At 40.2% G+C, this 13,656-nt stretch overlaps 1 protein-coding gene across 5 annotated transcripts in view; it reads left to right on the top strand.

Moving 5' to 3' along the window:
• phc3 (polyhomeotic homolog 3 (Drosophila)) overlaps positions 1 to 13,656 on the top strand; it is a 30,903-nt gene that overhangs the window by 3,883 nt on the left and 13,364 nt on the right. For 2 of the 5 annotated variants that reach the window (XM_022677984.2, XM_049482891.1), the window contains 9 exons: positions 2,550 to 2,705; positions 2,819 to 2,872; positions 2,983 to 3,126; positions 3,880 to 3,960; positions 4,061 to 4,229; positions 4,298 to 4,512; positions 5,339 to 5,758; positions 5,948 to 6,101; positions 7,012 to 7,214. In XM_022677984.2, the coding sequence (XP_022533705.2) occupies positions 2,550 to 2,705; positions 2,819 to 2,872; positions 2,983 to 3,126; positions 3,880 to 3,960; positions 4,061 to 4,229; positions 4,298 to 4,512; positions 5,339 to 5,758; positions 5,948 to 6,101; positions 7,012 to 7,214 (1,596 nt within the window). Of the gene's footprint in view, positions 1 to 655; positions 883 to 2,549; positions 2,706 to 2,818; positions 2,873 to 2,982; positions 3,127 to 3,879; positions 3,961 to 4,060; positions 4,230 to 4,297; positions 4,513 to 5,338; positions 5,759 to 5,947; positions 6,102 to 7,011; positions 7,215 to 13,656 lie in introns of those variants that run through there. The other 3 variants (XM_022677987.2, XM_022677986.2, XM_022677985.2) reach the window with 3 other exon arrangements.

The following is a 13,656-nucleotide window of genomic DNA, read 5'->3' on the forward strand; positions in this document are numbered from 1 at the left end:
GTAACGGTAGGCTAATCATGTAAACTGTGATGAGATTTTACTGATAGCTGCTTAAAAATACTCGTCTCCGAATAAATCACACAGATTAAACCTTTTAAAAATTAAAAAATTACAGCTTGTGACTTTTAAATCCATTAAATAAATAAAAGAATATATCATATAAAAGAGTGCATTTATCCCAAAAAAGACATGAAATCTTAACTTTTTTTAAATATCTAGAAAAGGAATGTCCACAACATTTCAGTGTCAACAAAGGTAGGCCTATCAGATTCTGATAATCTAATTGTAGTGTGTAAGTGGTTCACAGGTGGTTATTTTAGATTTTTTGTAAACCTGTCTTTAAAATGTAAGGGATACTGAACCTTTGTTGGGCTGGTGGGACGGCTTTAAGCGGACGGAGGAAAATATCCCTTATTTTTTAATCTAAAACTTGACAGGTATGCCTTACTCTCTCTTTTGCTGTCATTACCAACCACACCAATCACAGATCAGCTCAGACAGTTTCGAACATGCCTATAAGTAGGACTGTCGATAACAGCCGCGGGTTTCCGCGTGGATTTGTTTAAATGAGAGAGCAAGTCGCGCTGTGCTGCTCTCTCACCGGCTCTCGGCGAATCTGTCAGACAGCGACATCTATCGGTTAGGAAATGAGTGCATGCAGAGCTTATGCAGCAGGACGAGTGTGAATGTGTGGAGATGTGTTAGCTAGTGAACATATTCGAGGCTAATTGGACTTTATCAAAACTAAACAACTTCGAGAACGTTTAGAGTAGTCCAGTCCGGTATGGACTTTGTTTTAAAGCCGTTTTCCACAGCTCCGGTGTGGGAGTATTTTGGCTTTAAGCCAAATGAGCGATGAGAACCATCAACGCGAATCAGCCGGTATGTTTAAATTTGTTTCACAACAGTGGCAACAAAAGCTGGCAATACTACTAACCTGAGATCTTACCATTCAGCCCAATTCATCCAGCTGAATATTGAGTATAAAAATTGAGAGATCCTGCCTCAAGCCCCACACAGTAAACATGTTGGGGTTCCTGCTCGGAATTTGTCTGACAGTTACATTAAAAAATACATTTATAGCAAGAGCTCTGGGCTGCTGAGCTATCTGTGTCTTTGATCATATGAGCACGTGTGTTTTTGAGCTAATTTGTGTTTTACAGCATATACATATATGATCATAAAAAGGAATCTGCAAGTTTCTTTGTGTCCAGAGTTAAAAAATAAAAATAATGTAAAAGTTACTTTAATTTATATGTTGTTACTTTTTTTTTTTTTAAATAAAGGTCTGTTTAATATTTAGTGCAGTTTTCTCAGAACCCACAGTCCCAGGGTGGTTGTAAATCCGTGTATCATTCGTTCATTTGATATTCAATTGAGAATCAAAATCGGAAAATTAAAAAACCAATTCGTTTTTTCGTTTTTTCGTTTTTGAATATAATACCAAAAAACGAATAACGGCTTGTATTTTGTATTTTTATTTGGTTATCCAAACAAAAATTGGAAATTTAAAAAACGGACCAGGAGCCGAATTTGATTTTGATTTTGAACTTGACCCATTTGTGTGCCCCGGAAGTTACTGATTTGTTTATTCTTGGTGGGTTTCTGTTGCGCGGGAGTTCACTGCAGTGTTATCTACACAGTCTGTATTGCTGTAGGCAGCATGGCCGGACTGGAACCACATTCTGGCCTAATTAAAGATCTTTTTGAAGGTGGTAAGACGCATGAAGAGATTTCGTGCACGTTGCAGCAAATGGGGATCCAGCGATGTTCTGCAATGAGTGTTAGAAGGTTCTGTGTTCAACACGACCTTAAGCGAAAAAGACATGTATTTTCTGTTGTCATATCGTCTTCTTTCACTGCAACGCGTTTAGTTCCTCTGAACAAGATAAAACTCTCCATCCTCAACTCCATCCAAAGCCTACAGCAATACAGACTGTGTAGATAACACTGCAGTGAACTCCCGCGCAACAGAAACCCACCAAGAATAAACAAATCAGTAACTTCCGGGGCACACAAATGGGTCAAGTTCAAAATCAAAATCAAATTCGGCTCCTGGTCCGTTTTTTAAATTTCCAATTTTTGTTTGGATAACCAAATAAAAATACAAAATACAAGCCGTTATTCGTTTTTTGGTATTATATTCAAAAACGAAAAAACGAAAAAACGAATTGGTTTTTTAATTTTCCGATTTTGATTCTCAATTGAATATCAAATGAACGAATGATACACGGATTGTTGTACTTTATTTGCTTTAGTTATTTAGAATATTAAAATATTTTTATATTGGGAGCCCAATGTCTGTTCTTAATAATAAAGTTAGTTTATCTGTAAAATGGTGTAATAGTATTATGCTAGTGTATTATTAATGTGACACACTGTCTTAAAGCTCCTTTGGGAGCCCAGAAGTAGGAAAAAACTTTTTCTATAGTGGTGCTTTAAATGACAATATTATTGTTCATCGCAATCATTTATGGCACAATATATCGTCCTGAAAATGTTGTTATTGTGACAGGCATAGCCTTTGAGCTTGTGTGTTTGTGCTGTAGGTGATCCAGCAGGCCGTACACAGGCCTGCAGGTGTGACTCAGTACCTGCAACAGATGTATGCAGCACAGCAGCATCACATAATGCTGCAGACCCTCCATCAACACCATCAGCCCACTTGCCCTGCTGCCCACACCTCAGTGGGGTCTACTCATCAGGTGGGTCAAGACCCCATACTGCAATTGCTAAATCAACTGCCCAGAATGTACCTGTTTTACTCTGATATGTTTGTCTCTTTGCTGTATTTGTGTTGTTATCTGTTGGTTTTCAGTCAAACAGCCAGCAGACCACCTCCTCTCCTTCATCAGCCAATGGGAGCAGTGCAGTAAGTGTCTTAGCAATTTACACAGTGTCACTGATTTGAAGATGTAAAGTCTGTAGGGTGCTAGGGAAGTAAACACTGATGTAAACACAGGATTTGTTACTCTGCTCTAGGTCCCACTGCCCAGCTCTTCGCTCTCTCAACTCCAGTCCCCCACTGTCTCCGCCTCTACAGGGACGATATCCCAGCAGGCCGTTTTGCTGGGGAATGGCTCGGCTCCTGGCAGTCAGGCTCAGATGTACCTGCGCACTCAGATGGTAAGAAACGTTTACCACTAGCAGCAATAAAGACGATTTAAATTGCCAAACATTCCTAGATGTTCTGTCAGTATTAGGAACTCCTCTACAGGTGCAATGACACCAATTAACACATATTTAAGCAGTATATTTTCAGTCTGCCCCCACTGGAGCACCTTTCTCTCAGTTATCACGGGCTGATTATTTGCCTTATACAAAACTTTGGCTTCTACAATGCATACAAATCATTGACTGTAATTAGCGAATGGCAGTTAAGGGGAACTTTGTAGGTCAAGAAGAAATTTAACAACCAAGTAAATTATCGAAGAAAACTGCTTGTTTGCTGACAAGACAGGCAAATCAAGCCCCCCATATTACAGCCAAGAACCTGCAATAAATCAGAGGGGATGTGTTCTGTTGTACCGTGCAGCGTTGTTAGCAGGAAATGCTGTCATTTTTAATGAAGAATTATAAAAGGAAATGTAACTGTTGTGAACTCATGGCACAAACAGGATTAGCTGCAAAGGGTTTGCTTAAAGAAAAATGAACAGCATTTTCTTAAAAGAACACGCCAACTGTGAAGCATGGGGGTGGATGTATCCTGCTCCTAGAACTGGATGCCTTTTAATGTTGCATTAGTTAATCATTAGTATATAATGAATTACATTTACTGATTTTTTTTGTGTTGTTGGTTTTACTGCTTATCACACTACTTAAGAGTAAAGTGCTGACTGGTCCCTTGAGTTAAAAACCTGTATCTCTCCACTCTGGCAGCTGATTCTGGCTCCTGCTGCCACAGTAGCTGCTGATCTGCCTGCTCTATGCTCTGCCTCCTCTCAGCCCCTCTCCACACAGGTGACAACACTTCAACTAAACCATTTTAAAGTAGTTTATTTGATAATCTGTATTGCTGTGCATAATGTAGTGCTGTCACTTGTGCTGACCCACACTGCAGGTTCCGAGCTTGGCTCTGCGAACACATCTTCCAGGAGCCCTCAGTGCTGCACATGGCATCCAGCTGAAGAGCACTCAGGGTCAGACTCTGGTCACCCCACTCCCAAGAATGTCTATATGTCCCCTGAAATCCACACAGCTCTCCCAGGCCCTGACTGAGACATCCAGAAGTGAGTAGATGATACATTTCTCTCAGTAGATGTGGCAGCAAGCTCTCTTATTCAATCTCTTTCTTTAGCAGGGGCCTCTCCAGCTCTGGTGCGGCACCAGATGAACTGCCCACCCAGCCCGAAGGGGGCAACTCCTCAGTTCATCCTGCAGAGTGGCGTGGCTCAGAGGCAGGGGCAGCCGTTTGCTCTGCGGGTCACCTCACAGGACAGCAGTCACCCTTCACTATCCCTGCTGTCCCAGACCACGCCAACCTCCACCGCTGTCCTATCACATCACTGCGAGGTTAGAATCTGAGTGATGCACTAAAGGAAACACATAAAAAAGTCCTAAAGTATTTAGACACCCTTTCTAATTAGTAGATTGTTAAGAACAAAAACATAATCTACTAATGTGCCCAATAACAAGCATGGCCTAGTGGGATTTAAAGCCCCTCTAACACTGGGCTTTTCTGAAGTGATGCCACTCCATCCAAGACCTTTGGGATGAGCTGCACGTTACCCGATGAGTGCCTGGATAAAGTGATGTGAAAAACTTTCCCAAAGAATACTTTCCCAATTTCCTGGGGATTATTCCTTTGCGTTATTTTTGGTAGTGGAGCTCTCCCATGGATACAATTTTTGCCCAGTCCCTTTCTTATTATTAAATCATGAACACTGACCTTAACTGAGGCAAGTGAGCCCTGTTCTGGGTTCATTTGGGACCTCCTGGATGATTTGTCCAGGCCCTTTTGGAGTAATATCAGTAGGCCGGTCACTTTTGGGAAGGTTTACCACTGTTCCGTTTTTTTTCTTAATTTGTGAATAATAGCTCTTAATGTGACTCACTGGAGTCACAAAGCCTTGGAACTGACTTTGTAACCTTTTCCAGACTGATAGATTTTAATAACTTCTTCTATGATTTTTATTAGACACATAGGGCCAGTTTTTTTAGTATCTTTTTCCCTTAATAAATGAAATAATTTAAAACTAGTATGAAAACAAGGGGGGAAAATGTCTGGAAAGGGCAAAAAACTTTTTTATGCCATTGTATATAGCAAATATTCCGATATAAAACCAAAATAACAAACAGCAACATTGTAATTGATTTCTTGCATTCTACAAAAAAACAGGTTGTCTCAAGCCACACCCCTTGTGACCACCTGGCCAATCAGAAGACAGAACAGCAGCAGTCTGTAGTGGCATCTACTTCAATGCTTCCGGCTCTACCGGACCCTCCTCCTCTTCATCTTGCTCCAGTAGTGGACCCCCTGTGCCATCCTCAGCCCCTGAGCTTCCCCCCACCTCCACCGCCCCTGACCTTGGCACCACCCCGGCTGTCTGCAGCCGCTCCTCCTCCACCCTCCGTACAGAGGCTGTCCTTACGCTCCGTCCATGCACTGGCCGTGCAGTCTGACCACATGCTGCTGTCAGAGGATGAGCTGCCTGTGGCTGAGACTCTAGCTCAGCTGCCCTACCAGAACCTCCCACCTCCACAGACGGCAGCCGTGGACCTAAAGGTGCAGCCCAATGCACACATGGATGCAGCCTTAGTGAGTCTGAGGCTTTTTATTAATGGATAATTTAAACATGCTGTTAATATGTTTTCATTTACACAGTGTTACAGCATCGTAGTATTCACCTATCAGTACCCTAGCAACACCATATAAGCTATCTACTGGATGTTATTGGGACTGTATGTTACGTTGTCTATGCCAAACGGTCACTTTAATGTTTAACAGGCCCAGTCACTGCAGGAGGATCGTTTGGATGTCCTGAGACATGAGGTACAAAAATGTCCCAACAGGAGCAGGACCCCCAGCCCCCCAGCACTGACCCCAACAGTAGAGAAGCACAACTCCTGCAGAGATGTAACCCAGCACAACGCACAAACAGGTGCCTCCTTCCTCTTTCAAATGTGCAGCTCTAATTAAACCAGTTCAGGGTTTTAATATGAACATAAACAAGAGTGGAAATATTGGTACAGTGAAGCTGGAAGTTTTCCTGCAGGAGAGTCGTTACAATTCTGAGGAGATCAACAGAAGGTTCATGTGTAAACAGAAGCTGATACGTTAGCAAGAAGCACAGTTCTAAAAAACAAATGTCAGAGTAAATACCTGCAGAGTTTTAGTTTTGCAGCTGATTGGTTTGTTTTAGTGTTGAATATCGTAGGATTTGGTAAAAAGGACAGAATTATGAACCTGTGTTTTTAAAGGGTTTGGCAGCCACCTGGAACACTAGTCTATTGGGAATTGCTTGTGCTGTGCAATCACTAAATCTGTCTAGTAATGTTGTTTCATTTACATTAGGGCTGCAACTAATAATTATTCAGTAGTTGACTACTAGTTAGTTGACTAATCAGTTTGTAATATAGTCAATGATTATTTCTGCCTTGCCCTCTATATCTCTGCTTTCTGTGGATGTGGCTATTATTTCAGTGCATGTTATACCTTACTTGCTGAAGTTTGTACACCTTTACATAACAAGTTCCCATGGCAAATATAAATAATGACTCACACCAAGCTGAGTGTAACCTGAGTGAGTGTTTCTATCCACAGCACCGTGTGTAGAACGGTGATGTTACAAATCAGTTAAATAATTTTAGAATTTTTAGAATTGACATTGTCGATTTTGTTGACTAATCACTGCAGCCCTAATTTACAAAACATGTTGCTAACTGGTATACACAAACATCTAGTATTTGTTAGCTACATTGGACTCTTAGCTTGATGTGCTTAGCAACATTTGTTTACAAATTTAGTTGAAGAAGTCACAACACCCCATTCTTATTTCCTGTCATTAACAGTTCCATCAGAGCTGTCCTGTTTACAGTCCAGCAGATCTGTTATACAGTTAGCGGAAGGTGCAGCGCTCCAGCCTGCGGCAAGAAGCTCCAGCAGCAGCTCCCCCCCAGCCAGCCAGCAGCCCCAACAGGCCAGCAATAGACCACACATCCTCACACACCTCATAGAGGGCTTCGTCTTCACAGAGGGGCTGGAGCCGTTCCCGGTATGTCCATCAGTAGGCACTGCAGCTATTCCAATTCACTTTCGATATGATGCTTCAACTAAGCCCATGGTGCTACAGTGCTAGTGCTTAGCTCACATTGTGTTAAATGTGATTTATTATGTAATAATAATATTACATAAATATACTTGTAACTCATTAACTTCTAACTCTTTTGACTAAAAATAGTGTAATTTGGCTGCAGATTTGCCACTGCCTAACAGCTGGAACAGCACAAGAATTAATCACTTGATATACTGTAGAAAAACTATTTACAAACACATGGATTATCACAGCAACTATCCACATTAGCTTTGTAGCTATAGTGCTAAAACAACAAAGCAAAACATTGTTAATTTAGTTTTAGTTAGCAATGTTGAGTCTAATTATATCTCCTAACCTGCAATAGTTGAAGTAGAAGACCAAAAATGAGTGGTCTCTGTCTCGTCTTGGATTCGACCTTGTTTGGAATCGGTCTCGTCTCGGTCTCTGGGTGAGGTGGACTCTGAGACTGTGGACAAGACCGGCCGAGTCCAAGTCCTCTGTCTGAGGTGAAGTTCATTAGAAACTGAAGCTTTTTTTTATCGGGACTGAACATCAACATATAATTTAAACAGACCGAACCATTCCTTTCTCTGTAAGCCTAAAATCTGCACACAGCGAAAAAACAAGCTACTCCCAAGCAACAAGCAACATTTCGATAACAGAGACCTCAGAGACCATGACTAATTTTTCAGACATTTAGAAAAAAAGGATAGATAAGTACAAACTAGTGAGATATTGTGATAGCGTTAAGCTAGCTAACCTTAGTAGTCTAGATGGAAACAGGGGTCCACGAGCACATAGTGGATTTTTTTTCGCCACCTGTTTTTTCTTAATCTTTGAAGTGTCTATTTTAAGATTCTGACAGGTAACAGGATGAAATAATGTCCCATGACATTTATTTTTAACCCTTTAATGCATCTATGCTAATTCTGAACGGGAAAAAAAATATGAAGAAAATGGCATAGCTCCTTGAGTTAACAACCTATACAGACAAATGAGCACACTTTTCCATACAATTCTGGGCCAAGGAATTTAACCGAATGGTTATTTTTAAGTTTTTTACACATTTTGACTTGATTTTGGGACAAAAATATAAAAAAAATGCAAAAAAATGTAAATTTGCCTGTATGTTTTCACATTACACTAAAATCATGTGCATTAAATATAAACATCTTGGGGTTTTTCTTAAACTTTGAAGTGTCTACTTTAAGATTATGACAAGTAACAGGACAAAAAATGTCCTGTGGGGCTTATTTTTAACCCTTTACTACACCTATCCCAATTTCGAACCTGAAAAAAATATTAATTAATTGGCATAGCTCCTTAAGTTAACAACCTATACAGACAAATGAGCACACTTTTCCACACAATTCTGGGCCAAGGAATTTAATGGAATGGTTATTTTTAAGTTTTTTACACATTTTGACTTAATTCTAGGACAAAAATATCAAAAATTAGCAGAAAATGTTAATTTGCCTGTATGTTTTCACATTACACTAAAATCATGCGCATTAAATAAAAACATCCTGATATTTTTCTTAATCATTAAAGTGTCTTCTTTAAGATTCTGACAGGTAACAGGACAAAAAATGTCCTGTGGGGCTTATTTTTAACTTTTTACTACATCTATCCCAATGCCGAACCTGAAAAATAATCAAGAAATTGGCATAGCTCCTTGAGTTTACAACCTATACAGACAAATGAGCACACTTTTCCATACAATTCTGGGCCAAGGAATTCAATAAAATGGTTATTTTTAAGATTTTGACACATTTTGACTTAATTCTGGGACAAAGAGATAAAAAAAAATAGCAGAAAATGTTAAGGTCGCATGTAGGTTTTTACATTATACTAAAATCCTGTGCACTGGATAAAAACATTCTGAGATTTTTCTTAATCCTTGAAGTGTCTACTTTAAGATTCTGACAGGTAACAGGACAAAAAATGTCCCGTGGGGCTTATTTTTAACCCTTTACTACACCTATACAAAATCCGAACCTAAAAAAATATGTAGAAATTGGCATAGCTCCTTCAGCTAAAGCCCTATACAGTCAAATGAGCACACTTTTCCATACAATTATGGGCCAGTGAATTCCATAGAATGGTTATTTTGAAGTTTTTGACACACTTTGATTCAATTCTGGGACAAAAAGATAAAAAAAAATAGCAGAAAATGTTATGGTCGCCTGTATGTTTTTTTACATTATACATTATATTTACATTAAGAAAAGTCTACTTTTAGATCCTGACAGGTACTAGGATGAAAAATGTAATAAGCTGCAGAACTAATTGATGATAAAATCCAACAATGTACTAAAAATAAAGTATTAGTATAGTGTGGTACTAATAATTTTAATCCTCATTATCACCATTGAAGAGATCATAAAATCTCTGTCCCTCTGTCCCTTCCTCCTGAACATCTGTCCCCTCTACAATCAATCCTGTCTCTTCTGCTCTTGCAAAAATGTCAAGAGAAGGAGGGAAGATGGGGCAAACTGACCAGACCGGCTCCAACACCCCCTCTTCCATTGTCTTCTCCCAACCCGTGCCCTGATCGTAAGGGTTTGGCCTTTCAGATTTTGGCTGATCTGTCCTTTTTTAGCTGGAAACCCTGTAGTTTACTCTGTCTACTTTAAAACGTGCATCCAGGGCTCTGTTAACACCCACCATCTTTTGCAGCATCTTGGTTCTCACAGCATCAATGGAGGTCAGTTGGCTAATAGACATACATAACATTATCTCCTGCTGGAGCTCATTGCTGTCCTGCCACAATGTCGTTTTTTCTTTCATTTTAAAATGTCTAGTTGTGGTCTCTAGTATGAATGAATGACATGTGAGCCGTTTTTGTAAAAAAAAAAGTGCTCAGGTGTCTCTGTATAGCTCTTTTTTAATGGACTGTTTTAGGCGTGTGTCCAAAATGACCGGATTCCAGCTTTGCTCATGAATATTCATACATGCAAACAGCATGCAAATATCTCTCCTCTGATTGGCTAGGAGCACTGCGACGCCCCTCCACCGCTCTGCCGCTCACTGCCTCCCACCTCCTAACTGATGAGCGGTGATGTTGCGTCGCTTCAGCTCCGCCTCTGGGAGTTTCTCGAGCCAAGGTGGGCTGGTCTGTGAGTTTCTGCCTATGTAGGCAGAAAGATAATTCAAAATTCACCCGTTTTTCGGAGGGGGGGAGGGGGGATTTCTTTGCTTAGCTCCTGCAGACAATGGGGGCTGCAAAACAGTTTAATGTGCAGGTGTACACATTCAACTCGGAGAGACCTACTGTATTCCACAAAAAACAAGAAAAATCGGATTTTCGCGGAAGGTGAGCTTTAAGCTTTTCTGTATTTAGTAAACTATTACTGTTTTTTTTAATCAAATCTGAGTACAAGACATTCACTAGCTCACTATGCAAGCCAGTTCCGTGGTCAAGAATCATGGTAAGGTTGACACTGCTGACATGGTAAAGGAGGTTCAGTAATGTGTCGGTGTTCAGGGTCCTCATCACACTGTACTTGTACCCCCACTTTACAGCTTGGTGGAGGTACAGGACAACACGGGTGTCTGTCTCCTCCTGGTTTGACTGCAGGGTGTGGATCTCTGAACCCTGAACCCTTAACAAAATGTATTTTTTTTTTACACATACCTGTATATTGAAGACTCTACAATTCTAGCGTTCCATTCAAATGTTTTTATAGCATTTGGATATGTGATGACAGCTAATGTTAAGCACCGATAACTAAGGTCTGAGCCTTTTTCAACTTACTTACATTTGTTAAAGTTAGGCAATAGGATCTCATATACCCATACCACTGCCCTCACTTCTCTAGCCCAGATGCTGCCTCAGTGGTGGCCTTGATTGCTTTGTGTGCACACATTAGTGCTAGAAGACTTCACAAACTTCATGAAAGTTTCCAGCATCAATGGAGGTCAGTTGACCATGGACATACATAACATTATCTCCTGTTGGAGCTCATTGTTGACCTGCCACTATGTAAAGCTGGCTTAAAGCCATATCCATACAGATACCTAACATGGTTTGAGGCATTTCTTGCCAACATTGACCTCTCCCACCTACATCAAGCTAGGAGCTATCTCTAATCCCAGGGGCTCTCTCAGTACTGGACAAGATCATGGAGAAAACTTTCATGAAGTTTTCTGAAGTCTTCTGGCACTAATGTGTGCACACAAAGCAATCAAGGCCACCGTCTCCTTCAAGATAGAGATGAGGAGGTCACCTACCCTAAGGATGCACTCTTCATACTAGATGTCAATGCTCTTTTCCATATGATGACTAACCTTCAGCCAACATGTGGAGAGATTTGTATGCAGCTCTTAAACCATTTGATTCTTAAGCAGGACTTAATCTCCACAGATTTGCTACCAGACAGACTCTGTTAAAGCCCAGGAGAGGGTCAGATGATTCTCCACTGAGAAAGTCATAATTGGTGGCCCATACACCCACAAATCTTGTGACTTTAAATGCTTTCTTAGTAATAAGGTAAATAAGAAGCAGCTATGTGATCTGCTTCTCAAGGTCTGGGGGAGCAATGAGGCAGCATCTGGGCTAGAGAAGTGAGGGCAGTGGTATGGGTATATGAGATCCAATTGCCTAACTTTAACAAATGTCCAAGTAAGTTGACTATAGTTATCGGTGCTTAACATTAGTCATCACATATCCAAATGCTATAAAAACATTTGAATGGAGTCTTCAATATACAGGTATGTGTAATTTTTTTTTACATTTTGTTAAGGGTTCAGGGTTCAGAGATCCACGCCCTGCAGTCAAACCAGGAGACCCATGTTGTCCTGTACCTCCACCAAGCTGTAAAGTGGGGGTACAAGTCTAGTGTGATGAGGACCCTGAACACCGACACATTACTGAACCTCCTTTACCATGTCAGCAGTGTCAACCTTACCATGTTTCTTGACCACAGAACTGGCTTGCATAGTGAGCTAGTGAATGTCTCTGAGCTAGCTGGAGCTCTGGGATCTAAATACTGGAGCACTCTTCTGGGACACTATGCTGCACCAGTGTTCTTTTAAGAGCAAAGTCGAAGTAGCTCCCTTGAAGAAGCTGCAGCTTGGTACATTGTGGCAGGACAGCAATGAGCTCCAGCAGGAGATAATGTTATGTATGTCTATTAGCCAACTGACCTCCATTAATGCCGTGAGAACCAAGATGCTGCAAAAGATGGTGGGTGTTAACAGAGCCCTGGATGCAGGTTTTAAAGTAGACAGAGTAAACTACAGGGTTTCCAGCTAAAAAAGGACAGATCAGCCAAAATCTGAAAGGCCAAACCCTTACGATCAGGGCACGGGTTGGGAGAAGACAATGGAAGAGGGGGTGTTGGAGCCGGTCTGGTCAGTTTGCCCCATCTTCCCTCCTTCTCTTGACATTTTTGCAAGAGCAGAAGAGACAGGATTGATTGTAGAGGGGACAGATGTTCAGGAGGAAGGGACAGAGGGACAGAGATTTTATGATCTCTTCAATGGTGATAATGAGGATTAAAATTATTAGTACCACACTATACTAATACTTTATTTTTAGTACATTGTTGGATTTTATCATCAATTAGTTCTGCAGCTTATTACATTTTTCATCCTAGTACCTGTCAGGATCTAAAAGTAGACTTTTCTTAATGTAAATATAATGTATAATGTAAAAAAACATACAGGCGACCATAACATTTTCTGCTATTTTTTTTTTATCTTTTTGTCCCAGAATTGAATCAAAGTGTGTCAAAAACTTCAAAATAACCATTCTATGGAATTCACTGGCCCATAATTGTATGGAAAAGTGTGCTCATTTGACTGTATAGGGCTTTAGCTGAAGGAGCTATGCCAATTTCTACATATTTTTTTAGGTTCGGATTTGGTATAGGTGTAGTAAAGGGTTAAAAATAAGCCCCACGGGACATTTTTTGTCCTGTTACCTGTCAGAATCTTAAAGTAGACACTTCAAGGATTAAGAAAAATCTCAGAATGTTTTTATCCAGTGCACAGGATTTTAGTATAATGTAAAAACCTACATGCGACCTTAACATTTTCTGCTATTTTTTTTATCTCTTTGTCCCAGAATTAAGTCAAAATGTGTCAAAATCTTAAAAATAACCATTTTATTGAATTCCTTGGCCCAGAATTGTATGGAAAAGTGTGCTCATTTGTCTGTATAGGTTGTAAACTCAAGGAGCTATGCCAATTTCTTGATTATTTTTCAGGTTCGGCATTGGGATAGATGTAGTAAAAAGTTAAAAATAAGCCCCACAGGACATTTTTTGTCCTGTTACCTGTCAGAATCTTAAAGAAGACACTTTAATGATTAAGAAAAATATCAGGATGTTTTTATTTAATGCGCATGATTTTAGTGTAATGTGAAAACATACAGGCAAATTAACATTTTCTGCTA

This window comes from Astyanax mexicanus, chromosome 8 (assembly GCF_023375975.1).
Source record: "Astyanax mexicanus isolate ESR-SI-001 chromosome 8, AstMex3_surface, whole genome shotgun sequence".
NCBI classification, from domain to species: Eukaryota; Metazoa; Chordata; class Actinopteri; order Characiformes; family Acestrorhamphidae; genus Astyanax; species Astyanax mexicanus.